Raw genomic sequence first — 27,703 nt, forward strand, 5'->3', positions numbered from 1 at the left:
CCTTCCTGGCAAATGCCCAGTCCAGGGGCTGCAGGAGGACGCAGTGCTGGCAGGACAGACGCGCACAGAGGCAGAGGGGGCAGCAAAGGCTGGTGGTGCTCCCTGCACGTTGTTGGCCTAGCACCAAGAGAGAAGATCTGCAGACATGCAGAGTGTGCACCCCCAGCCTCCCCCAGCTGGGGAAGGGCTCAGGGCACACAGGGAGGGAAGTGGCTTTTTGGCCTTCCAAGGTACATGGCAAGCAGGATACAAAGTAACAATGTGGGAAGCCAGGAGAGCTCTCCTCATGACCATAAACAAACAAACTGCCCCACTCCAACTCCCCCTTTAACTGGTGCCCAGCTCCCACAGCACCCAGGGGGCTCTCACAGGCACAGCCCACGCTCCTGCTGCAGGTGTGACCCTTTGTAGGTGTCTTCTTCCTCCTCCTCACCCCTGGGTTCACTTGCTTTTGCACACCTGTGAATCTCAAGCAGTGTCATCTGCACTACCTGGCCACTCCCTTTTCTGCATTTTCCATAGCTTGTGAAAATCACCAGCTCTGGCAATTAGTAACAGCTAATTGCAGCAACCATACTGCCACTTCTGTCTCACATTTCTTACCCCTTCCCTTCTTCTGCTCTGACACAGCCTTTATGTCCATTTGTGGTGTGTTTGTGGAGTCAATGTGTCTGTCCCTGTACATTCACAAAAATCATGATCCTAACAGGACAGAAGAAATCCTGTGTCTTTGAAAATGCAAAACCAGAAGTATAATTCCTGGGTAGATGGGAGGCACACAGTAGGCACACATGACAACAAAGTAGTTTCTGAGTGTGTGAGAGGAAGTGTTCTGTCCATCTGTGGATTTTAAACCCCAAATATAAAGACTGGTACGCTGTCAAACAGCTGAGAAAGGAAGAACACCATGGCCACGATGAATGGGCCATCTTTAAACGGCACATAATTACATTATGTTCCAAACCTCACTTTATTTCACTGCTTTAGTATTCACAGTCACTTGGTGCAGATTCCCAGCTACAACTAGAATTGAAGAAATTGTTAGCAGTACAATAACTGATACTATTAACCAAGAACTGCTGCTGTTCTGTTTTTCACATTCTGTCAGTAAAAGCCTTAATAGGTTTTTTTAAGTTTATTATTTATCCTTTATTACTATAAATGCCTTTCCAAGGTGGTCAGTAAGTATGCTTGTCATGTGCCAGTCCTGCTTCTCAGATCATCTTGTTGCTATATTTAAAATTTGCAAAATTTTATTAAGATAGGATGTTCTTTTCTGTCTGATCTTTGTAACTTGCAAACATGATCAACAAGGAGGGAGATTTAATCCGTGAAACAGAGCGGCCAACAAGCTCTAAGTGATGTCCAGCTGTTAGAAACACAAATTCCTGGACAGCAGAATTGCCTTGTTAAGGTTGGGGCTGGATATGTTCCAATGGTCTCAGCCCCGCGGGAGGTTCACAGAGCTCGAGAGAAGGATTTCCACCGATACACGAGGAATGCAGAATTCAGCGGCCACGAGTACAAGGAAGAAACAAACCAAGGCAACTCAGTAACTGTGTGAAATCAGCCCCGAGCGGTAAAGGGGAGTTGCGGCAGGGGCAGGTCAGGAGCACCAACTCCTGGAGCAGCACACAGGAGAGCAGCGAGCCAAAGGAGGAGAAAGAGAGAGCGTGGCAGTGCTAGCAGAAGTGAGACACTCATTAACCAACAGAAGAGAGAATACCAATTAATAGGGCAACTACGTACCTTGTAGCCAATGCACATTAATGTGTTTGCTAGAAGTTGTAAGGAGTGGAAAGTTCGGCCGGTCATGCTGCTCCCTTCGTGGACTGGCCACCCAGTGCCTTTCAGCGCAGAAGTGTGGGTGAATCGGTGCCGGGACTCCGGCAGGGAAGGGCCGGTCCGGGGTCAGCCCCGCGTCCCCCGGGCAGGGAAGGGCCGGTCCGCGGCCAGCCCCGCGTCCCTCGGCCAAGGCGCTGCGCCCGCCCGTGAGGGGCCGGGAGTGGGGCCGGAGCTGCCGTGAGGGGAACGCCCGACCGCGGGCGCGCGCACGGCGGTAGGGCGGGCATGCGCACGGCGGGTGGGGCGGGCGCGCGCACGGCGGCGGGGCCATGGCGGGCGGGCCGCCCGTGCTGCTGGGGCTGCGCGACGCCGCCATGGCGGGGCCGGGCCCGGCCGGGCCGCTCCCGGCGTGGGCCACCAACAAGCTGGGCGGCACCGCGGTAGGGCCGGGGTGGGGCTGGGCTGGGCTGCGCTGGCGGGGCCCGATCGGGGCGCGGGGCGCGCGGCTGCCCCGGCCGGGCCTGAGCGGAGGTGTCGGTGTTGCAGGACTGGGTGCCGGCCGTGCGGGCGGGCCCGCCGCGGTGCGCGCGGTGCGGGCGCGCGCTGCTGCTGCTGGTGCAGGTGTACTGCCCGCTGGAGCGCGGCCCCGCGCACCGCGCGCTCCACGTGTTCGCCTGCGCCGCGCCGCGCTGCTGGGGAGCCGCCCGCAGGTGAGCGCGGGCCGCGGGGCGCTTCTCGGTGTTCTCGGTGTTATTGTTGTTATTGTGGTTGCTGTTATTCCTGCCGCTGATCAGTTGTTCCCCTCACCCTGTGATTCTCTTTGCCCGGCACATCGAAGCTGGAAGGTGCTGCGCTCCCAGTACTCGCAGGCCCAGGATAAGCAGAGCCGAGCTCTCCGCGTCACACAGGTACGGCTCCGCTCTGCCGGGCCGGGGCTGCGGGGGCACGCTCTGCAGCGGAGCAGAATGAGCTGCACGCCCTGCATCTCCTTGTTTAGATAACCGGGACCTTCCTCCAGAAGCTGCTCTCTGTGATAGTTCCCAGTCACGTTCTGTGCTTGTGTGGAGAAGTCGTCGGCACAGAATTTTTGTCACTGTACTATGCTGTTTACTATTAGACAGTTCAAGAGTGTTTAAACTACTGTTTGTAATCTATGCCAGGCTAGTCTTAAAGTGGATATTGCAGTCCAGCGGTATGGCCAAAAGTGATACTTAATACTCCAGTTAGTTCAGCTGACTAAACTTTATTTTTCAACTTCAGGTGCATTGGGCTATACTGATTAGGTTTGGATTTTTAACCTGTTTTCTTTGTCTTCTCTTTTAAATTGAGCTCTTTAAATTTAACATGAGATTTTGAATTAATGTAACTCCATAATTATTAATATACTTGTGAGGAAAAACTGCATATTGCCTAAAGCAGGTTGGAAGACTAGGGTGGCACCAGACTGGTGGAGGTGGTCAGGGAGGATTTATTCAGCTGGTGCATTTGCAGTGTATTAACCTGTGGTAAATATGGGCTTTTACTCTGGTAAAATGATGTTGTTGTTATTATTGTTTCCTTCTGTGTTCTACCCTTTGGGTGCAGAATTCCTGTTGGGTGCAGTAGCTGCTTCAGCTGGAGCTACCCCTCAGCTGGCAGGGGCTGTGCCACAGCCAGGGAATGGCAGCAGGAGGCACCAGGGCCACTCAAAGGGCTGACAAATTCTTGCTCAGATTCTCTAGTGTGAGGTGGTTTTGCCATAAGTGCTGGTGTGGGAAGTAAACGTGGTGAGTTGGGAAGTACCACGGTGAGGAGAGTAGGTGCAGTAACACTGAACATTAGGTTGAGGTCTCAGATGCCCCATCTGTGAGAAGTTGAATTTGAAGTGCATCAGGATGGCAGACCTTAGCAATGATCTCTTCCTCTTTTGTGGTTTTGTTGGTTTTTTTTTTTTTTTTTTTTATTATCAGCAACAAGAATTGAACTTTGCTGCAAAGGATTGGTGTGAAGATGCAGATGACTGGGGAGCCTGTGATAGAGCAGAGGCTCCTGCATGTCCCTCCCTGGAGCTGCTTGGCCTAAAGGAAGCTGTGAGCAGCGAGGTGGAGTGTGCATCCCAGCTCCAGCAGCTCCACCTGTCTGAGCCTGCCAGTGGCCCAGGTACCCAGGACCCACATCCTGCAGCCCGTGAGGACATGGATGGCCCAGGTGCCCAGGACACATATCCTGCAGCCAGTGAGGACGTGGTGATGGCAATGGCTGGTTCAGCTCCTGTGTTCCAGCCCTTCTACATTAATGTTGTGGATGAGGAAGATTACATGGGTTTCCTTGATATGGATCATGCAGATAAGCTACTGAAGGAGTATCAGCAGAGAGAGCGTCTTGATTTGGAACAGATGATGTCGGAAAGGTGAGAACAGGTCTGCATTTCCTGGTGAAACTGAAGGAATTGTGTGGTTTCCTGTATGCTGGCTGAGGATCTCGATGGGACTCTCATTAACCTGAATGGTGAGAATTGTCTGGAATCTCCTATAGGAACCATTGTGGTGCTGTGCAGCAAGAACAGAGCAGTGCACCCAGTGCTGCCAAATCTGGAGTTACTCCTAGGTGTTACAGCTCAGCTGTTTCTGAAGGACTGAGCAGTGTTCATAGGCTCCAGGTGGTGCAATGGATGGTTAATCTCTGAAACAAGATCTGTGCCAAATGCCATGACTTTATATCATGACATTCCATGCCTTTTTCTTTTCAGGGCTGAGGCTTTTCTTCCATTTTAGTTGCATTTTTAGGAGGTTAGTTTTTCAGGGATTTTGGCTGGAGAGCTGGCTTATGGAAAGACACCTGAAGGTTAAGGCATGAAAAACGGTTGTTGAGCATGGCTCCTGAAAATATTTTCTTCAAAAAATATTTAACTAAGGGGTTAAAGTGAGGACTTTTGGCCTCTGGTGCCTGGATTGGGGACAGCACTGGATTTGTTTATAGCTAAAGCTGCTGTCAACTGCAGAATCTGCATAGAAGACTCTTCAGCAGTGGGGGTCCTGTTGTTTCTGTTGACCATTATAAAATTGTAGAATGTTAATTATGGTTGATCCAAAGTGAAAATAATAACATCATAATTTAAGAACCAATAAATGTTTGAGAAGTTGTTAGAGGAAGGGGGATTGGATGGAATACAGCAGATAATCTGGTGGATTTGAGTCCCCTGTGATAGTTGAAACCACCGTTAGTAACTGGAAGTCACCAGAAGCCAAAGAACTAGAAGCAAAATGTTCACTTGCAACCTCTGACAGGAATTTTCTCTTAATTTGTATTTCTTTTTCCAGTGTAATAATTTAATGTGAGTTTATAGTAACCATTTCTTATTTAAAACATGTCATATTGAAAACCTTACTGGACAGTTTGTTTCTTTTTTCATACAGTTTTGCAGGTGAAGATGGTAATGAAAAATATGAGAAGAGTGAAGTCAAAAACTGGGACCACACATTCCATAAATTCATGAAAAGAATATCTGTATGTCCTGAACAGATTTTAAGGTATGTTGATATCTGGTTGTAACAGGGAGATACGCATCATTGGCATGGATGTTTGGTACATCAAAATAAATTCTTTATTTGGAAATATGTGTATGTTTTAATTCCTTAATTAAAAAATGCTGCTGTGGAGTCTGTTGCCATGGTCAGCCTTCAGTCCCTGGTTGGGCTTTCTTCATACAAAGTTTAAGTAGATGAAAAGCCAGGCAGGATCAGGGACCATGGCTCTGGCTGTGGGAGACTTTAGACATCAGACCTGATGAGGAGAGACCCCAAGTGTCTTTGGAGCCTCACTGAAATCCAGGCACAGAGGTTTCCAAGGGACAGTGTTGAGGTGGAAGTGTGCTGCAGTGCTGTGCTGTTGTGATACATTTCCAAGGCTATCTGCTCTTCTGAAATTTTATTATCTGTTTGGAATTTCTAATGTCTGTCCTGCAAGGAATTTCTTGTTTTAAAGCCCCAGAGCTGCAGCTCATTATGGACTCCCCTCAGCACCCACCAGTCTTCAGGTCTTGTGCATCTGCTGTTTTTCCTAGAGCAGAAGCAGGTGTAACCTCAGAGTAGCTGCTCTTCCTGAGAGAGGAGTTAATTCTGGATGGGATATAGTGAAGACTAAATCATAAATCATTCAGAGTACCAGAAAACACAGGTTTTCATGGATCACACCAGCTGTTCCAGGGAGTCCAGTGCTGCCTGTCTGGTCACACTGTCTCAGTTGTAGTGACAGGGCTTTTGTTCACCAACTTTCCAGTACCAGGTGGAACTGACTGGGCCCTTTTTGATGAGGAGTTACAAGTTTGAGTGGCTGCTTAGGCAGAAAGGAAACATGAGAAACTTTCATTTGTTGTCAGAGGTTATACAGGAGATTTCTAATGCAGAGTGCAGGTAGCATTTTCAGACAGCTTTTCACTGGGTCTGTCTCTTTGCAGTATTGAATTTGAATATGCCATTCCTCTAAAACACCAGCTCTGGTGCTCCCTGGGCTGTCCCTGGTTACCAGCTTTCCATAGCCTCCCTTTGCCCTCCCTGGGGACTGTCAGTGTGCTCTTAGACTCCCATTTCCCCTGCCTGCAGGACACAGAATCTCCTGCTTGGCATTCAGTGGAAACCATCCTTGGTCTTTGTTTCCTGCTAGCTGTGGAGCTCTGATAGCTCTTACAAATTAACCATCACTTCTGAGCCATAGCTGCAGTGGTTTTGAGACCAGTTTGGTGTTAAGTCTTGTTGAATTTTATCTTTCATTGTCACTGTTTAGGATTCCATTTTTCAGGCAAGTGTAGTTTACTTAATGAAATTATTCTGGTACAGCATATTTTGGAGGTGTCCATTCAAAGCATTTGTCTCCTCTAAATCAAGCTCTTTCCTTAAGATTTTCCAAGCATTAATCTACCAAGTATTTTCCCGTCCCTGTCTTTATTTTTTGGTTCATGACTCCTTTGGAGCTTCTGACTCATAGAAGCAGGTTCAGAGATTTCAGCAACTCCTGTTGCCAACACATAAAATTTCCTATCAAATTTAGATATTTAAAATATTATAATTTTATCCTCCCTGTCTTCTCTCAGATACTCTTGGGGTGGCCAGCCTTTATTCATCACGTGTCCTCCAGCCAACCTGGACCAGGGTATTCCAGCCTGCAGTACCTGTGGCAGCAGCAGAGTGTTTGAGTTCCAGCTGATGCCCACGCTGGTCAGCATGCTCCAGAGTGACTCAGGTGCCTGGCTTGGTTGAATCAATATTTCTAGCTGTCTCCTTTTTGGGAAAGCGCAGTGAACTGCAATTTGGGTTGTTTCCGGCTACCCACACGTGCTTAACCACAGTTCAGAGAATCTGCTGTCTCCATTACAGATTTCAGTGAGCAAAGAGAGAACTCTTCTTCATGGAGACTCTGATTACAGCTGGAGTTGCTCACTAGTGAACTTTAATAACTGCAGTAGAGATAATTCCATGGCCATGGGAGTATTTGTCTTTATTGCCCCTTAAAGGAGGCCTTTGAGGATAATGAATGCTGTGAGATAAGATTGCAGACATTTAAAAATCCCATTGAAAATTCTGATTTGGCTGCCTTTAAAATGTTTAACATTAGAAAATGCTGTTTACAGAGGAGACTGAATTAATTTGTGCAAAGCCTGAAGTCTAGTGGTAAGCAATAGGCCCTGATTATGTCACTTTTCATATCCTTATGTACCTCTGTTGCTTTGTTTTCAGATCTCTCAGTGGAATTTGGAACTGTTATAGTTTACACATGTGAGAGAAGCTGTTGGCCGACAAATCATCAAACCCCTCTTGAAGAGTTTATTTTTGTACAAGAAGACCCGGATCAGAGATTATTTAAATAAATTGTATTTCCCTGCATAGTTCAAAAGTCTGTTTGGGTGTTTTCGTTTCTTTTACTACAAGTGTGTAATTGCATAACAGAATTTTCCTCAGATGTGATGAAAAATTAAAATTGTTTGACAGTATTGTGCTTTTTTTCCAAGAATAATTGATTGAAATATATTAGCATGCCTCTAAAATGTGGTGGCAAAATTTGCATACTTTGGTTACACATGGAAATGGAAGTGTAGAGTGTTTCACAGTTCTAGTTACTCTTAGCATTGGGGAAAGAAGTAAAGAAGAAAACCTTTCTCATATACTATTAGTACCCATCAGCCACACAGAATCAGTTTTTAGAAACTCTTAGCAGTGGAGAACTTAATGCCAGCCTGATTTTAAAAAGCAATTCTGTTCTGATTTGACCATGGATTGGACGTTCGTGGGCAGTGGCTGAAAAGCCTTGCTGTCACTGCAGCTGTCCAACATGAAGCTTTTCTGTGTTTTTCCAGTGAAGGAAAGGTTCCATTTGTGTGCTGAAATGACCTGTGGCAGTGCCATGGGTTTGTGTGGGGAGAAGGTGCAGGGCTGAGTTAACCTTTGTGTTCTCACAGGTACAGAACTGTGGCCGGCTCAGCACCTGCCTCGGGGCAGGGGGATCGTGCAGCTTTGGTTAGAACCGTCTGCATTCTCCTGTGCCTTCCCTGTTGGCTTAGGCTGAAGTGCACTATCTTCACTGACTGAAGGAAAAGTTATTTGGGTTTCCTTGGAGCTTTCTGTACAGGTTTAACGCTGCAGCATAAATTAGTGCATTAAAGTGTGGGTTTAAAATAAGGGGAGATGGGTAGGAGAGGAAATTACATACAAGTGATGGAATGCTGGCAAAACTGTGGTTTTAAGGAAGAATTGCAGCTTACTATGTCAACTTCTGGGGGCAAGTTAGTTATCTTAGGTGAAGTCATAAAAATAAATATAATAATATAAAAATACATTAGAAATAAATATATTAAAACTATCATAGAATATGCTGAGTTGGAGGGGACTCATCAGGATCATCAAGTCTTGGCCCTGCTCAGGACGCCCCAAGAATCCCAACGTGTGCTTGGGAGCATTTCCCAAATCCTACTTTAGCTCTTTTCATAATAGTATAATATATTTAAAAACTTAAACATATGAATATATTTAATATGTATAGTTGAACTATAAATATATTAAAATTAGCAAAACAAATAAGAATCTGCTGTTGCCCCAGGAGCGCGGGGTTCTCCGGCGGCAGCGGGGCTCGAACCCTCGGCTCTCCGGCCCCGCCCGCCGCGGCTTTTCCGGGCAGCGCGCGGCCCTCCGGGGCGCCAGGGGGCGCCACGCACGCGCGGGCGCCGCTCTGTCCCGGCGGGCCCGTGAGGAGGCGCGCGGAGCCGCCGCCGTGTCCGTCATGGCGGCGGCGCTGTCGGGGCCGCTGCGCCCCGAGCTGGCCCAGGCCGTATCCCAGGCGCGGGTCCTCGTGGTGGGGGCCGGCGGCATCGGCTGCGAGCTGCTCAAGAACCTGGTGCTCACCGGCTTCAGCAGCATTTACGTGGTGCGGGTCGATGCCGGGGCGAGGGCCTGGGCGGGCGGGGGGGAGGCCGAGCCCGGGGCCGCGGGGCCGCTCGGGGGGAGCGCGGTGTCGGCGGGGCCGCTCGGCCGCCGCGGTGCGTGCGCGGTTTCAAAGCTCCCCAGCCCGCCAAAGCTGCCGCGGGACCGCCGGGCCGGGGCGCCACAAAGGGGCCGCGGCCTGCGCGCCATCGCCGCCCCCCTCAGCCCAGCTCCCGCCGGGCGCGGGAGCTCCTCCTTCCCCCGCCGAGGTCAGGCCGCCTTCCTGGCAAGGCCGAACATCTCCGCGAGCCCGCGGATGGAACCGCCCGGCACACCGCGCTGTGCCGTGCTCGCTGCCCCGTGATATCTTTAAAGTCTTTAGTCCCGCCGAGTGCCGCCTTTGCCGGTGCTGGGGTGAGGGTCCGGGGATGGATCGCGGCGAGGAACCCCCGGGAGAGGTGGACTGTGCTTTCAGATCCCGGGCTGTAAACCCGTCAGTGCTGGCGCTTCCCGCGGGCTCGTGCTTTCACTTTTGCTTCCAGGTGCTAATCTGTGAATGCGTACGGGAAGGGCAGATGTGAGAGGGTAGTAATGAAAAAGAGATAAATACTGTTGGTGAAACTATGATTGCTTCGTGTCCAGACCTCTGTTGGTTTCTTATTGTAGTAAAGAAGAGCATATGGTTTTACATCCAGCTAGAGCATAGGTCTGTTTCCTTCAATACCTTTTTGCTAACGTGCCCAGGAGTCACATCGGAGAGCTTTGTGACAGGTTGTGAGGAGTTTGGGTTTGCAGCCAGACTTGTTGAGCAGAGCAGCTCGTATCTAAAACCACATCAGCTTCTAGAAGAAAACAGTTACTGGTTTGCCTTGTTATTCTTACAGCTTGGGCTTTCCTACTGGAATGCTTTTTAAACTTGTAGAATATATTTAATTCCTAATTTTCGCTGTGGTTTGAGAGCCTATCCAATTTGAACATTGCACCAGGGAAATAAAAAACTGCAGGGGAGTGGAAGCATTTTCTGCACTGTTCCTCTCTTTTCCCCCCCTGCCCTGCTGTGTCAGTTATGTACTCCTGCAGTCCATCATAGCAGAGCTTAAAGCTGGTTTTCCAGTTAGTCATTAGGCATAAATCTCATCAGGGTTTGCTTTTTGTTTTCCTTGTTATAATTTGGGGGTTGGTATTGCCTCTCCAGGCTGACTGGGGGCACTCCATTAACTGAAATACACGTTGGATCTGCCTTCATATGACAGTATTGCTGGCAGCGTTTCATGCAACACATAAATGTTTTGATAACGTAGGGAACAGGTGGGTACAAGACAAGGTGAGAGCAAAAGAAGACTTGTTATACAAAGAGGGAAATTGCTATTAGCAGAATAAAGTGCTTTTGTCAACATTTGTGATATTGTTGAGAGTTTTCCTCGGTTATTAAATAATAACAAACTTGGACATCTGAAAATACTTTTTATATGTAAGGTGTGATTTTTTTTAAGAATATTAATACTAAAATAAAATCAGTAGTTTTGAATACCAGACAACTAACTAATAAGTGACTTAATTATAGTGTTGAAAGGCATACCCTTGCCCTATGAATGAAGAACAAAATGATGTTTTTTCAGATCCAGGTCTGAATTAAGAGCATGTGTAAATGTTGTTAAGTGATGATGCCTTTTCTTCCAGGTTGCCAGAATGGGAGCAGTGTAGTCTTCTAAGTGAGCTGTTAAATTCTCATCATTCCTAGCTAGACTGAAGCTTCTGTTGAGGTCTGGTGGTCTCAGGTTTTCTCTGTGGAGAACTCCCTTTGCTCCCTTTAATGCTGTAATTCTTGTTCTCAGCAGGAGCTGTAGTTGCTTGTCATCCTCTCCAGTTGAAATATTCAAAGCTTTCTGGGTAGTGAAGGTTTTAACAGACTTTTGCACTTTATTGTTTTCCCTTGAAGTTCCTGGTCTTTCTGGCTTTGGAGTAAGCAAGCTGTGTGTCTTTTGAGGAAGGAACAGAGGTAGAAATGTGAATTATGCAAATATTATTTTCATGAAAAGAGACAAGGCCATGGGTAGTTACTATGATATAGTGGTAGGAATGTTTACAGTCTCAGCTCTATAATATATTTTCAAAACGTTGTATCTTTTGTTTGCTCTATATCCACAGGTGCTTTAATTAACTGTTTACAGAAAACTCTGTAGTTATTGCAGTTTTTAGTATTTTAAAACTTAGTCTTTCAATTGAAAATACTCCCTTGAGAAAAGAGGTAGATTGATGCTGGGGTTTGGATCTCTCGTGCAGAGGATGTTCACTGAGTGTGTACTGTGCTTTCTTCATAATTCAGGTTTGGCCAATAAAGTCAGGAGCTTGTGAGAACAGCCTGAGTAGGTCACATTTAAACTTCACACTGCTCAGTCAGTCTGAGTGCTCTCTGGGTAGCTGAAGGTGTTACTGTGCTGAGTATGTCAGCATTACCTGTGGGAATTTGGGAGAAATATCTCTGATATATCTCAGAAAAATCTCTGAAATATCTCAGAAGAACTCTCACTCTCCTCATTCAAATGTTAAGGACAGGAGAAGACTTCTAACAGGAGTTGTCGATCAAAGAATCTTTTATTGCACAAAAACTAGTGGTAACCAAGCTAGGAATAAATGTCAAAGTTCTATTTAAATCTTCATTCTTGTGGGAGCTAAAGATACTGGAATTTATGCTGTTCCTGTGTATATATTAATAAACAGAAGCATAGCTCTTAGGGGAATTGCAGTCCTTTGTGCTCTGTGCTGTATGTTTTTAAACTTTTTGATTGTGTGATTTAATTTCTTTTTTTATAAGTGGACTTCATAATTTGTTCATGTGCACTTAGGCAGTTAGTCCTGGGGACAGGCTCTTTTAAAAGCTTTTGCCCTGCAGTGTGTGTGTAAGATGGCTGTGCAGCCCTTGATTCACTGATTCAGGTGCTCAAAGCCATGCTCTGTAAAGTGGAAGGACCAGTTGGTTTGGCGCAGCCTTTCCTGGGCCTGGGGGAAGCAGGAGCCAGGGCTCAGGGTGGGTGGTGCAGGGAGGGGCTGGCTGGACCTGTCTGATTGATTTCTGCATTTCCCACCTGAGCTTGTGCTGTGCTCCTCAGGAACTGCTGCTGAAATCTTCATCCTGTGCAGGCAGGGCCATCGGTGCTGACTTTCTGCTCACAGTGTGGGGGTGCGTGGTCAGCAGGGCTCTCTGCAGAAAGTTTGTCCTCACCTAGCCCTGCACTTCTGTCATGGTCCCCTGTCAGCAGCCATAGGTGACCACTTGTGCCTCTTCAGTTGCTGTAGGTCTGACACCTGAAGGGTCTGAGAAGGGGTCTGTAAAGTTTCTGCATTTTGGCCAATTGTCTTTTCTTCAAACTGTGTTAATGGTTTTGTTCCTTTTTTTCCTGTGAAAGTGAAACACCTCTCTTGTGTGTTTATAGATTGATTTGGATACTATTGATGTCAGCAATCTCAACAGACAGTTTCTGTTTCAGAAGAAACATGTTGGAAGATCAAAATCGCAGGTGAGGAAAAAGTCAAAGCTCAAGCCTCATTACTCAGTATTATTTTGTGGATAGTGTTAGAAACATGTCACAATTTAGTTTCTGCTGGGAGGAGGTAAGTGTTGGTTGGCTGATCATGGCTATCCAAAGCATTTGATTATTAAAGTCTTTAAATCTCTTAAGGTAGTCAACTTACTCAATACACAGCTGGTATCAAGTCTGTCTTTTAGAAGGAAGGAAGAAATAATAAGTGTTTTTTTTGTTTTCTTTTTTTTTTGTTTTGTTTCTAGGTTGCCAAGGAAAGCGTGTTACAGTTTTGTCCAGAAGCTAATATTATAGCTTACCATGATAGCATCATGAAGTATGTTTGGTTTTAAGCTCTAATTACATGTTTGATTTGCAAGTACTGTGTTATTTAATGCTACAGTGATGTGCTTTAAGGTATTTTACAAAGCTTCCTCAGTAAGGAGAAATAGCTGTAAATGTGGACTACCATGCACTTGAGTGGGAGTGTGGCTTTTGCATGGGTTTTAAGCTCTGGTAGTAAGCTGTAGTAATTTGTTCGTGTCTGTTTTTCATTTTATTGGCAACATTTGCCATATGAGTTTCTACTCTGTAAGGATGTCCTGATGTGTTGAGCAGTAATTAAATTAAGAGACGTGAATCTTGAGTCTATGATTAACAAAATTAAGTCCTCTGTGTGTGTGTAGTTAACTGTCATTTATATATACCCCAAGCTATTGAAATTTAGTCTTTAGGATGTGCAACCAATGAGTAGAGTACAAAATTATGTAGGATTCCATTAGCTGTTTCCCATGTTTTAATTTATATTTGCCCTAGTTTCTAAAAAAATTAATATTCTGTACCATGGATGTTTGAACTCTGATGTTGCCGTTAGCCAGTGAAAGACTGACTCACTGCTTCCTTCCTCTGAAACTGTTAATCCTGTTTCCTCTTTTCTCTCTCTTCTTCTCCACCTTCTTCTTTAAGTCAGAAAAATGCAACATAAAGATAACTGAAGTGTCAGGATTTAAGGTCCCATGTGTTGGCTCCTCAGGGTATGGCCACACAGTCAAACCAGTGGAGCTATCACAGCACAATGAATTATGCACAGTCTGATGAGCTGTGGTAATTACAGTGTGCATGTTTTAGCTACAGCTGATGGTTTTTAAGGTCAGTTTCCACAGCTCTGCCAATTTACTCATTAGGTCAGAGTAGTTTAATCACTTTCCCTTGTCTGCCCGTTTCATTGGTCAAATTAGTACTAATTGCAGTAACTTCCTTCCAGCAGCATAAAATTCATGCTTTCACCCAGCTTTAAAGTGGGCAGAAGACAAATGGGATAGTTAAAGGGTAGCTAAATTAAAAATGTATAAGATGTGTAATTTATCACAGGAATATTGATTGCATGTGTAGAGTTTCTGTTGTGCAGTAATAACCAACAGCTTGGATGTGCCTTTTGAAATGTTGTTTTTGTTTTCCATAGCCCTGACTATAACGTAGAGTTCTTCCGCCAGTTTACCTTGGTTATGAATGCTCTGGATAACAGAGGTGAAGTTTTCACTATGATTTTATATTGCACATGTTGCTTGTTCCTTGCTGCAGTGTCCTTTGAACAACAAGTATTCTCCTAACCCATCTGCAGCTGCACTAAGCCTCGTGTGCTTTGCTAGAGACTTGAAGGGGTGGATAGTGCTCCTGCAGGTGTTCTGAAAGGAAATGTGCACTGCTAATTCTCCTCCATGGGAACTGCTGGAACCTACCCTGTGGGTGCAGGGTAGCTTTAGTCAGCTGAGTTTGCTGTGTTTATTAATGTCCGTGTGTCTTGTGAGAATGGGAAACTGGGCTTTGGGAAAGTGCTGTAGTGCTCTGTAGAGAAATAAGGAGAAGGAAAACTTCTTTTTTCTTAACTACTCAAAAATTTTGTTTAAAACCCTCTTGATTTGCAGCTGCCCGTAACCATGTGAACAGGATGTGTCTGGCTGCTGATATTCCTCTTATAGAGAGTGGAACTGCAGGCTACCTTGGACAAGTTACTGTTATCAAAAAGGTTAGGTGGGGTGTCACTCTTGTCAATGGCTATTTTAGACAACAGGGAGTGGGTGTTTGGAGATAGAGTTACAGTTCATCTGTTAATAGCCCAAATGATCAGTATCCTTCTCAGAGTGACAAGTAAATGCTTCATTTTTCACCAGGGAGTGACAGAATGTTATGAATGTCAGCCTAAACCAACTCAGAAAACTTTCCCAGGCTGCACCATCCGAAATACGCCCTCGGAGCCCATCCATTGCATTGTGTGGGCCAAGTATTTGTTCAAGTAAGTGACTTTTTAAAAGAAACAGGTACTATGGTTCATTCTTTTGGTTTCTAAACATACAGAGAAAGAAATAAAATTGACACACTTGAAAAAAAAATTTATAATGGATTTTAAATTCATTTTAAATTGATGTAGATAGATTATGGTGAAAACCTCCAGTTCTTTGACCTGGCTGCTGGAATGGTTATAAAGATGGAGGGTTGATTAGTATTTGGGCCTCGCTATAGTAGCACAAAAAATCTGGCAGAGTAGTTTGGCACGGCAGTGTAGGTTGAGGTTGCTTTATTTTTCATCTGTGTATGAAGTAAGCACATTTTTCAGTTTAATGCATGCTTTTACAAGTTTGTTGGAATCTTGGATATCCCAGAGGTTCTAAAAATGCATTTAGTACTGCAGTGTAAATATTAGGCTGAATATTGGATGAGCTACTGAGTGAGTTATACAGAAAACTGTTTTGCTGGATTCATTTTTGTATTGGGCATTTTGTGTTGCCCGTGTTAAGTCCATGTGTGATGAATCCCAGCATTTTAAAAAGCAATGTATTAAGTGACAGTCTGTCTGAAAGCAAGAATCATAAAATGAAAGTATATCCATTAGCAAATATATGAATCTTTAACCACATATGCTAAAATTCTGGTCTTGTTGTTGTTCTTAATTATTATATAGCCAGTTGTTTGGAGAAGAAGATGCTGATCAAGAAGTCTCTCCAGACAGAGCTGATCCTGAAGCTGCCTGTGAGTGTGATATAAGCCTGGTGGCTTACCCTGTTACTGAAATGTTATGTTTCAGTACATAACAGGAGAAAGGAGATTGACTCCTTTCTATACATTCCTTAAAGTTAGAGAGTTCAACTCAATTTTCTTTAAAGAAGATTCTGTTTCTGGCCTCTGGGAGGCTTGTATTTTATACAGAGTACTGAGTGATATTTGTAGTTACTCTGCATTTCCCACTTCTAGCTGAGATTTCACAAGGAGCTCCAGGAATTGTGTTTGAGCTCTTCTAGCCTGCAACACTTCAGCATTAATCTACATAGGAAATATGTCCATTTTGAGTGATATTTTTATAGCTATTCAGTATTTTTCTGTAAGGACAGTTATCATAGTTACTATGAGGTGAATAAGCATCATTGTTGGTTGCTTCTTTTGGATCCTTTGATAGATGAATGGACTTGGGAGGGGGAGCTTAGAGGATCCTCCGACTCTTCAAATTCTTTGAACATCAGATAGTGATCACTGGACAGGTTGTTCCTACAGGAAGTGCAGAATGAAATAGGTGAGTCTTCACAAGAGTGGCAATATAAAGTCACTTAAAACAATGGCTGAAGTAGTTGACAGGTAGCAAATGCAATGCCACTTATTTAAGTAAAGACAGCAGGGCAGTTACAGGAGTGCTGAGCTGGAACCTGGTGTCTGCAGTGACAGACTGCCCACGGTCAGGGTGCTGTGGTCACACGGGGGTGGCAGGGTCCACGTTTGACTCCAGCTGGCAGCTCAGCACTGCACAGCCCTCTCTCACTGCCCTGCCCAGAGCAGGGATAACCACACAAATAGTGAACCTCACAAGCTGGGATAAGAGCAGCTAATAATGGAAACAAGTGTGTAATGCTATTGATCACAACTGGAATAAAGAGAGGGGGAATAAAACTCAAGACAAACAACTGCCTGCTGGCCAGTGGATGCTCAGCCAGTCCCCAGGCAGAGATCAGCCCCTCCCAGCCAACTCCCCCTGTTTCTGTGCTGAGTAGGATGTTCTGAGGTCTGGAATATCCCTGTGGCCAGTTCAGGTCAGCTGTCCTGGCTCTGCTCCCTCCCAGATCCTTGTGTCCTGTTCACTGGCAGAGCACGGGAAACTGAAAAGTCCTTAACTTGGAGTAACCTCCTGGCAACAGCTGAAACATCAGCCTGTTACCAACATTATCTGGTGCAGAATCCAAAACACAGCACCAGACCACCTACTAGAAAGAAAATTAACTCTCCCCAGCCCAAATCAGGACATCCGGGGAAGAGTTAATGCAACATTTATAAGGGAAGTTGTGCCCAGCAGGGCTCTGTGGGTCTGTAGAAGGAATCAGCAAGCCTGTGTAGAGTGTGTCTGGTTTAGGCTGTTCTGAATGTCCAGGGGGCAGATCCAGAAACTGTAAAGTGGAACCTGAGGGACATAAGCAGCCAAAGGGACAAAACAGGCTGAAGATCCTGAAGTGGGTAAGCTACTTGAATGATAAAGGTAAATGATGATTAGAGGAGTCTCAGATGGGAGATGTGTGCTGTTAGCACAGATGATTAGGCAAAGTCACTCAGAGTCAAAAAGATGAGACCTAACTTGAAAAAGTGGTAGAAAGCTTTGCAATACAGAATGACTGGGCAATGATAGATGAGGCAGATAAATATGAAATGATGCATTGGTGAAAGAGGGGAAACATTCCCAAATTTACACATAAAGTGATGGTCTCTCAGTTGATTTTTCTCATTTAGTCGAGATGTTAATAAATAATTCTATGGAAACATCAACCTGATTATTTGAAATCATGATAGCAATTGTTGGATGTGACTGGGAAAGAAAGAAAATTAATAGCATCTTTATAGAGAATTTTTTTGTTTAAAAAGATCCAGAGATAGGAAACCGACTTTTTTTTATTTGTTTGTTTTGAAAACCCAGCCAAACTAAGACTCTTTAGCCAGAAAAGAGAGTGCTAAAAGAGGGTGGTAAGACATTGCTGAAGTAGCAACATTATGTGGAGAAAATTAGTGGGAAAGAATTGTTCGTTATTTCTGCCAATAAAGGAGTTGGGTGATACCAGGTTAAGTCAGTGAGTTGCAGTTTCAGAGGCAAAGAGGAGCAAGCTCACTGTGCCTAATTCAGTTTTTGTTGGGCGCAATAAAGCCATTTTATGCTCCCTGCATAATTTTGGTAATTGACTCAGGGGGTCATATTTGAATGGGGTTCTTTTATTTCTTTTTTTTTTTTTTTTTTTAATATTGGTTCTCACTTTGTTAATAGGGGAGCCAGCAGAAGCTGAAGCCAGAGCTCTAGCATCCAATGAAGATGGTGAGATTAAACGTGTTTCAACGAAGGAGTGGGCTAAATCCACTGGCTATGATCCAGTTAAACTTTTTACTAAGGTATCTTCTTTACCTCAAATAAATGTCTTTATTTGAAATGCATGAGGTTCTGGAAAGTTAAATCAAACTTGAGCTTGGACATTTAATGCTAGCCATCAGTTATGTGATCATGTTGTGACATCCATCAGTTTTGCTGTTGTGTTGGTCTCTTGCAACATTTGGTTCTTTTAAGGAATCCATCTGCATCTGTGGAACTGGCTGCAGCAGCCTGGCCACTCCGTGCAGACAAAACTCCGTTGCAGTTACTTTTAATGGGAAAGGGTCTGTTTGACCTCTGGATTTGCACTGGGCATAATCAGAACCAATCTGAGGACCTAAAATCTATCAGTCATCTGTACATTATCAGGCTCTTGCATAAGAAAAGACAAACTGATTTAGGAGTTTTTGTTCTAAATAGTTACTGAAGGTGGATAAATAGAGGAAATTAATGTAATGTTCATAGGTAGCAATTACTTTTCTTTGGAAATTCATTGGCATGTTCATTCACTTGTCTCAGAGAGGGCATACAAAGAACTGTAGGGATGGCTTCAGTAGACAGGTAAACCACTGTTTGAACTACTGTTTCTTGATTTTTCACTTTACTCCTCCCCAGATTAATCAGAGCTATGTCTGCTCTATGCAATGAGTGTTAGAGAGTAGGGAATAAGAGTGTAGAATCTGTTTTTATGTAGTTGAAAATACTGTCAAGGAGAAAATCCAAAACCTCATCAATGTAATACTGATTTTTCAGTGTCTTTTTTTCCCTCCTTTCATTTGTTTTTTTTTCATATTTCCAGCTCTTCAAAGATGACATTAGATATCTGCTGACAATGGATAAGCTGTGGAGGAAAAGAAAGCCTCCAGTGCCACTGGACTGGGCTGAGGTACAAAAGCAAGGTAACTGTCTCTCCTCCTACTGTTCATTTGTAAAGTAATTTTTACTACTGTACATTTGTAAATAATACCTGCTGTTTATTAATGCATCTCTGTGATATGTACATTTTTTTACTGCCAAAGGTGAGATCTGATTATGAACATACTAGTTATTTATACTTCCTGAAGATTTCAAATTTTTCTCTGTATAGACAACACTGTCTCTAAGACTGTTTTGTAGTTGTTTTTTTAGATGCTCAGTATTGGCTGTAGAAAATACACATTTAACAAAATTATGTCGGCTTATTCTAGGACACCTTACCATGAGCACTTATCTCATAAGATTTATCTCTGCAAGTTGTTTCGTTGAAAATTTACATTTGCTGTGATTTGTGTGTACTTAGGTGACTGATAGCATAGCTGTAGGTGCAGTTTTAAGTGCAGATTTGTTTTAAAATGTTTGGGCTACTGTAGGTTAAGGATATTGTTCTTCAATTTAGAAAATACTGAATTCTGCTGAAATTAGAAAGTTATTTGAGAGAACTTCTGTGGAACTTACAAATATTCCTGATCTTATTTTTTTTTCTCTTTTTCACCAAAGAGCAAAACATACCTGACCAGCAGAATGAGAGCTCTGCAGTGCTGAAGGATCAGCAGGTTCTCAATGTCAGGAGCTATGCAGACCTGTTTTCAAAGAGTGTTAAAACCCTGAGTCTTCACCTGGCTGAGAAGGCTGATGGAGAAGCACTGATATGGGATAAGGTTAGTTTGCCGTGTATGAACTCTACGTGTGTAATACAGCTGTTCGTTGGGCTCATTCAGGTTCCTTCAGAAGTGATACTACTTAACACAAAACTGCCTGGCACCTTATGGAAACAGTTTCCATATGTAAACAAATACATTCTTTAAACAACTATGTTGTGTAACTCACTGAGGGTAGGGATTAACTGATGTGGTATGAATAACTTAGTTCACCAAATTCTCCAACTCATAAAAACACAAATTCACAAGTATTTGTTGTGTTTTATTTTTTGAAAATATTTAAATAATGCAGCTTCATTTTTCCCTTCTTACCTGTTTCCAGTACATGCTCTTAGCCAGGTGTCAGTAGCTGGGGGTTTATTGAGGTTATGAGCAATCAGCTGATGATGGGTGTGCAGTACAAGTTCTGTTAAAGAAGACAAGAATTTTCTATTTTATCACCACACACAGTATCACTTCCAGTCAGTTATCATTTGGCATAAGAAAAAGTAGTCTGTAAATGGGGGGGTAGGGGGGGCAAAATATTCAAATATTGCTATGACCAATAGTACAAATACTTCTCACTGAAACACCCAGTGTTTGAAACTGATTCACAGTTAAAATTCAATGTTGAAAATGTTTGAAACATTGTAAGACGTAGGATTTAAACATTTTTATAATGTACAAGGCATTTTATTAGTATAGATATACTAATTTGCTACTAAAATACATGTTTAGAATCTGGAGTTAGTATTTAAAGTATTACTGCTCTGAGTACACCATGTGAAAGAGGAAGTATATTGACTTAGAAATTGAATTTTGCAGGGTTTTTTTTTTAATTCTGGTTTTTAAGGTTTTAGGAACCATGTGTAGCAAACACTTTCCAGTGAGTAATCTGATTTTTAAATGCTTTTTGTATTAACCTCTTTTTAGGATGACCCTTCTGCCATGGATTTTGTCACTGCTGCTGCAAACCTCAGGATGCATGTGTTTGGAATGAATATGAAGAGCAGATTTGATATCAAGTGTAAGGATAAAATGGAACATTGTTTTATTTAAATTACAATCTACTTGTTTTCTTCTGCTGTTAAAAATCTCCATACTGGTTTGTTTTTCAGCAATGGCAGGAAATATTATCCCAGCTATAGCTACTACCAATGCAGTGATAGCTGGGCTGATAGTGCTGGAGGGTTTGAAGATTTTATCGGGGAAAATAGATCAGTGTAGAACGGTAAGTGAGAATAAAATGCTTTTGCTTTCCTGCTATTTATTATTTGTTTAAAAGATACATTTAACTTTTTTTCACTATTGTGTAGTTTTACTGTCCCTCACTTGTTGTTTCAGTAGATTCTGAATATGCTGGGAACTTTCAGTCACAGTGAAAAGAGAAGTGCAGGTGTTAAGGATCAATAAATTCCTATGAATTAATAAAAATTTACTGCTGGATAGGAGAGAGAGCCAGGCTGCCATCACTTGCAGTGTGGCTGTTTGGTGTTAGAGCTGTTGGCAGGAGCTGCTCAGTCAGCACGGGCTGCACTGGGCCTGTGAGACTCCTGCTCAGCAGGCACAGCAGAGAGGATTAGGAAACAGGACAGCCTGTCAGACCAGGACAAGAAAGCTGCAGGAAAACAGGCTTTAGACATGCTGGTGATTACAGAATAACCTGGTTTCTTCTTCTCTGTCCTCAAGATTTTTCTGAACAAGCAGCCAAATCCTAGGAAGAAGCTATTGGTTCCTTGTGCTTTGGATCCACCAAATCCCAATTGTTATGTATGTGCAAGCAAGCCAGAAGTGACTGTGAAACTTAACACACACAAAGTTACTGTGTTGACACTCCAGGATAAGGTAAATCTTGAGCTACAGTTACAGCTTTCATTTCAAGTCTAATACTGTAAATTCTTGAAATTAGATACTTGCTGTAGTATATTATACAATATATACAGTATATTTTGACCTAGCATCTCCTGTTTATATTTACTCTACATTTCTCCCAGCTACAAGAAGAGCTGATTAGCCAATATGCTTCTTGCATGTGTGTTTTGTGTCTTGTGAAAGAATGTTTGTATTTTTTAAATTTTGGTGGTTTTAAAGCCTATTCATAGCTGAGAGCAAAAAACACGAAATTTGCATTTCAGTTGAAAGTTCAGTAGCTATGTTACAGTTGTGGTCACAATTTATTTGTAATTCTGTCATATTATGAAGTATTCTAAAAAAATTTCTAGCTTATATGAACCTGTAATTATCAGACCTCAAAAATATAACAATTTTGTTTGTGGAAGTGAACAGAAAAGTATAGGCTTTCAGTAGATGCCTGAAAATGAGCCAGAATAATAAAACCAACATAATTCAGGGTTCTTTTTTTAATAAATATTTTTAAGTCGGAGATTTAATATATTTTAATATATTTGTATTTTCAGATACTGAAAGAAAAATTTGCTATGGTAGCACCAGATGTACAAATAGATGATGGAAAGGGAACTATCCTGATCTCTTCAGAAGAAGGTGAAACAGAAGGTATGTATGCTCCTGAGGGTCTGGGATAAGAGTGCATAAACCCTTGGAAGAGACTCTACAGGGTAGGTGTGTAGCAGATGTTGCAGTGCTCACCCTGTGGACTAGTATTTGAAGAGGACTGGGTTTGTGAGTGTTTGGAGTGGCTTGAGGACAGCCAGGGCTATCATGTGCAAGCTGCATGTGCAGCTCAGCTTTCCTGCACAAAGTACTGCTCAGCTGGCATTCTGAATTCCTTTCAGGAGCAGGTACCCCTGCGTTTGCTGGCTCATAGGTGCTGCTCTGTTCATGATGCCAGAAAGCATCTCCAAAAGATTCCTGAATGCAGTTATTGTGAAGTGCTTGAAGGGGATGGCATGAGGAGTAAAAATCAAACATCATAAGTAGCTTTAATAGGCTTAAGTGTCAGGTTTTAATTTAAATATAGCTAATACACGTTAATCTTATGTTCCTACATAAAAGTTCTGGAATACTCCATATTTATTCAGGTGTAAAGATCTTTCTATAAATAGCTCTGTACACTGCAGGTTTTTTTACTGTTTTTGTAGCAAATAACCACAGGAAATTATCAGACTTTGGAATTCGAAATGGCAGTCGACTACAAGCAGATGATTTCCTCCAGGACTATACTCTGTTAATCAATGTGCTTCACAGGTAAGGATTCTGAAATGAAGATGTTTTGTGTGTATACATAGAATGGTTCCACAGGGAATTTTTCACTCACAATTTAAGTACATGAACTAAGTTCAAAGATTAAGCTACTGAAAGGAACTATAGAGGCAAAATAGGAATGGTTATTTTGTATGAAATTATAGTTTAAGGGATTTTGTTTGGCTTGGTTTTTTGTCTTTGTTGTTGTAGTCTTGTTTTGTTGTGTTTTTGTTTTTTATAACAATAACTGAAAGAGGTTTATTTCAGTAATTTATTGTTACACAACATAAGAATACATTGCAAAAACAAATTAACCAACAAGCAAAAAACTGGCATTTAAAAAAACCCCTAAAATTTAGAAAGGCAAAAACCCCCCAGCCTGCTAGGATAGTAGATGCTCTGCTCGACTGCCTGTGTTCAGAAGTCTCTCTGAACTCACTGGGGTGCGTATTTAACCCTGGGGAGGTAACAAACACACACACAAACTCACACTGCATGTTCGGTGGGAGGAGGGCTGGGCTGTTAAGGAAGAAGGGTGAGCTCAGGCAATAGTTTTTCTGATTGCTAAGCATTTGGAGTTGGTAGCACTTGGTGGAATAGTGTTTAGAAATAGACAAAGCATAAATTATAAAAGAGGACTGAACAGATTTTCCTCTTTTTCAGTATGTTTTCTCATTTTGTCACAGTTGCAGGGTGCTCTAATACTGGAATGGGTTGTTTCTTGTGTAAAAGACAGGATTTTCTTTTCTGGCTGTTTAAAAGCATGTGTATTTTTCTGCAGTGAAGACCTAGAAAAAGATGTAGAATTTGAAGTTGTTGGTGATACCCCTGAAAGAATTGGCCCTAAACCATCAGAACCAACATCCAGGAACATTAGCAATGGTAGTGATGATGGAGCACAGCCCTCAACATCAACAGGTAATCAACAGTTACCAATATTAAACAAAACTATCTTTCTCTAGTGCAGTCCAGTTAAAGTTGTCTTCAGTTGTGTGACTTTGCCAATGCACAGTAAAAGGAATTTAAGTTGCCTCTCTGTATAACTAATACTAAATAGAAAAATGCACATTTACAATTTTTACAAAGAGCACAAAAGGCATAGAAGTTTTTAGTACATACACTTCAAAATTGTTTTTACCTGGTGTTCCTTTGCCTGTAAGATACGTGCACAGATTTAAGACACAAAGTATGTAGTCCCTTCCCTCCTGTTTGAGGGAAAACTAAATTTTAAGAGTATTGCTAAAATTTTCTCTGAATTGTATTAAAAATTGCAGAATTTAAGATAATAAGGTTTTACAGTGAAATCGTGTTTAAAATCAAACAAAATCCACTAGATGTCTTGAAAATTCACATTTGGTTCTCCCTTCTTCATACTATCCATTGTTATCCTTTAGCTCTGTAAGTCTGCTCACCCTTCCACTTCTCCCTCTCTCTGAGACTTATCTCTTCTGGAATGTGGCCTCTTCTGGAGTTATGCTGAGTGCAGTAGGGAAAGGAGAGGCTGCTGTAGAGCTTGCTGTGTGCAAAACTTCTTTTCCCAGCACCTGCTGCAGACAGCAGCAAGTCTTCTGCTCTGTACGTGCAAAAAAATTTGTGATAACTAATGCATTTCCCATATTTTTGGCTTATTGCAGTATTTTCCACACCTGTAGTGAAGAAGGAATACCATTGTGAAAACCATATTATACTGATTTCAGGCACATTTAAGATACTCTAGTGTGGATGTAACCATCTGGACAGAGAGAGAGAGAAAGCTAGATGAGCTTTCCCATGAATTGGGATGAGGGAGCTGGAGAGAAGGACTTGTAAACAATCTGCAGGTGGTTTTTAACAAGCTGTTTTCCCATAAGGATGTTTACCAAAAGGGTGGTTTCTTAATTAACCAATGGTGATGGTGTTTTGATGAAGGGACCAATCAGGTCCACCTGTAGTGAACTAGAGTATAAAAAGGAATGGGTTCCTAATGAAATTATTATTAACCTTCTGAGAATGCCTGGAGTGTGTCACTCGTTTATCCCTGTAATTTCTGACTCAACAGTGACACTCGTGCAGGTACATGGAAAAGAATGTGAATAAAGAATGCTCCAGTTTTTATGTAGGAAAACTGGTTTGAGAGTAGATGCATCCATTGCAGGATCCATTTGAATCCCAGCCACCTCTTTTGCAGCTCCAGAGCAGGAAGACGTGGTGATCGTTGACTCTGAGGACGAAGGCACCTCCAGCAATGCTGCCGATGCGGAGAGCAGGAGCCGCAAGAGGAAGCTGGAGAAGGGCTGTGAGTGCGGGGGGGCCAAGAGATCTCGTGCTGAGCAGGAGCAGGACGACCTCATGATCGTGGAGTCTGAGGATGAGGGGGCTGCCAGCAGCTTGGGGGAGGAGGAGAGCAGGAGCCTCAAGAGGAAACTTGAAGAGAAAGGGTGCGAGTGCGTCGGGGCGAAGAGCGTGTGCTAAGAGCAAGATGAAGAGCATTTGGGGCAACCTCCAAAGGCCCCTTGGCAAAGTGATTCACAAAATGTCATACTGTAACAGCAAATTGTGCTAGGATGTGAAAAATGTCCAGAACTAGACTAACTCTAAGGCCTTGGTTCAAAGTGGATACCAAATCGCTGGCTTAAATTATTTGTGTCTGTTTCTCTTGATGATAAAGCTCTCGTATCAGTAGACTCAGAAAGGTTCTTCTGTATTCCATATATTAAATGTAGTGGAAACATAGTCTATGAATACCTACAGATAAGTATTTACCTAAACATGAAAACAGCATGATATTTTTGTGTAAATACCTTTTAGGTATTATACAGCAGGACAAAAAAACCCTACTTAGGTTTAGTGAAAGGGCCATCACCAGATGCCCACATTTTGAGCAACTACATTTTTTATTTTTCAGTGATTACCTTTGAAGTTTCCCAACAGTGGCCTGCCTGCATATTTGCTTATCCCTTTCTGAGGCCATGTTGCAAGTGTGACTGCTCCACCTCCAGCATTCACAAAATCACAGATGCTTGAAGAATAACATTTTAGCCTAGTCCTAAACATTTTTCACACCCTGAACAAGTAAAGAAAATCCAACAAAGCAAATTAGTGCCAGTTCTAACAGTGTTCTCAAACATCAGCTGGCACTATGTACATTACTGTAAAACTGTTAATTTACTCCAGTTTTTCAGCTCGTACTGCCTGGTATGTCAATGTAAGAAGCAAATTTTTGTGTATTGTTACAGTTTCAGGTTATTTATATTTGATGTTTTGTAAACTCAGATACTACTACTATACTGTACATCTGATGGACCAAATAAATAACATCTGAAATACTTGCTATATTTGCTTGCACAGTCCAAAATTATGCTGACTTATGGGATTTTACAATGTATAGCCTTCAAAAATTACTGTATTATTTCCATTTTTCTAAACATAACCTAGTAGTACAGAACTTAAGCTTCACTTGTTTGAGGTGAAAGGGGAATTTTTTTAATAAAACTTTTGTGAATGTTTTTTTTCTTGGACAATCAATTATTGGGCTCTTCAGCTGCAGCCGTTGCACCACTACACACAGGCTTTCACCATCTCATGCCTTCAGAAGGAAGAAAGCTCTGATTTTTATACATTACACTTTGTGTGTGGGACAAAAGTGGCATGTTTAGAATCAGTGTCTTAAATCCTACTGCATTTGTGTTGGTAACTCTCAAAACTGTCACTGTTGGTTTTCAAAATGCATTAATTGGCCATTTTTGTCACTGTACCAAAAGAATCTCCCACTTCTGTGCCAGGGACCCAAAACTGCTCCCAGTCCTAGGTGAGTGTGCAGTGAGCCTTACGGAGCACAGCAGCTGAGCAGCAAGGTTTAGTCTGTTACAGTTTGAAGACTGAATTGTAAGGCAAATGTGAGTTTTACAGGAGAATGTTAAAAAACAAGGCCAGCTCATCATTGTGTTAAAATTGCCAATGCTGTGCAAAACAGCTTCTGCAAGGCAATTAATGCTTTATTTCTTCTTTTAGGCAGTAACAGTCATGTGCAGTGGCTTGTTTGGAGGCACAATAGTTCACAGTGAAATCCTTTTGAGTGTGTTGCTGCTTGGCTGGCAGGAGTGAAGATTGAGGTAAAGGTGTTAAGGTGTTAGAGAAAGGATTGCAGTGCTACAGTGGAAAACTTCTTGCCATAAACAGCTGAAGCATTAGAATTTAATGTCTAATGACATCTTCCAAAAATTAAGGCTGACATATTTTGGGTTTAACTTTTATTAAAAATAAAATTACTGCTTTCACTTTTTAACTTTTTTAAAAACACCAGTAGAGGGAGGGTATAATCCTGGTAACCGGGTTTTACTGAAATGTGAGTTGGAAGTTGAGTGGAGTAAGCTGGACTGAAATGTCACCGACAGATTCAAGGGTGAAAAAAGCAGCAGGGTTCTGTTCTGTCTCCCTGGCTGCTCCTCAAGTTATTACTTGTTTATTGTTCTTAACCTTGTGCCATCATTTGGTTGGCAGCATGAAGGGCCAGAATGGGCTGCAAAAGCAGTTCAAAATGGTGATGTGTTTAGAAGGTGCAGTTGTGCTGCTTGTGCCTGGGTAATGCTCCTGAGAATGCTCCTGCACCCCTCCTGTCACATCCTTTGAAGTGAAGGATTTTTAATGTGTTTCCTTTCCACAGGCTGCTCCCACAGAATATGGGACAGCTCTTGGCTGTCTGGTCAGTTCTTTGGAAGTTTGGCAATACAAAATGAGCCACTAAATGCAAACTGCTGCTGTGCAAAATGAAAAGCTGCTTTTCAGAACTGGTGGAGTATGTGTCCTTAATTGGCTGCTAGTCACCAACATTGCATTAATGTAGGATTTTCCAACTTAAACTTT

At 42.8% G+C, this 27,703-nt stretch overlaps 2 protein-coding genes across 2 annotated transcripts; both read left to right on the top strand.

Moving 5' to 3' along the window:
* Positions 1-2,075: 2,075 nt before the first annotated feature.
* PDCD2L (programmed cell death 2 like) lies at positions 2,076-7,750 on the top strand. Its single transcript, XM_050978906.1, has 7 exons — positions 2,076-2,225; positions 2,332-2,495; positions 2,624-2,693; positions 3,735-4,174; positions 5,181-5,294; positions 6,854-7,002; positions 7,497-7,750. Exons 1-7 carry the CDS (start codon positions 2,115-2,117, stop codon positions 7,625-7,627), a joined length of 1,179 nt encoding a protein of 392 aa, XP_050834863.1. The 5' UTR covers positions 2,076-2,114; the 3' UTR covers positions 7,628-7,750.
* A 1,245-nt stretch (positions 7,751-8,995) lies between these two features.
* Positions 8,996-26,346, top strand: UBA2 (ubiquitin like modifier activating enzyme 2). The gene is made up of 17 exons (XM_050978901.1): positions 8,996-9,177; positions 12,608-12,691; positions 12,961-13,031; positions 14,157-14,221; positions 14,620-14,720; positions 14,866-14,987; positions 15,654-15,721; positions 17,985-18,106; positions 18,883-18,982; positions 19,560-19,720; positions 20,633-20,726; positions 20,818-20,930; positions 21,389-21,544; positions 22,117-22,213; positions 22,759-22,864; positions 23,643-23,779; positions 25,029-26,346. Exons 1-17 carry the CDS (start codon positions 9,034-9,036, stop codon positions 25,310-25,312), a joined length of 2,025 nt encoding a protein of 674 aa, XP_050834858.1. The 5' UTR covers positions 8,996-9,033; the 3' UTR covers positions 25,313-26,346.
* The last annotated feature ends 1,357 nt before the right edge of the window (positions 26,347-27,703 follow it).

The sequence above is a fragment of the Serinus canaria genome, chromosome 11, assembly GCF_022539315.1.
Source record: "Serinus canaria isolate serCan28SL12 chromosome 11, serCan2020, whole genome shotgun sequence".
Taxonomy (NCBI): domain Eukaryota; kingdom Metazoa; phylum Chordata; class Aves; order Passeriformes; family Fringillidae; genus Serinus; species Serinus canaria.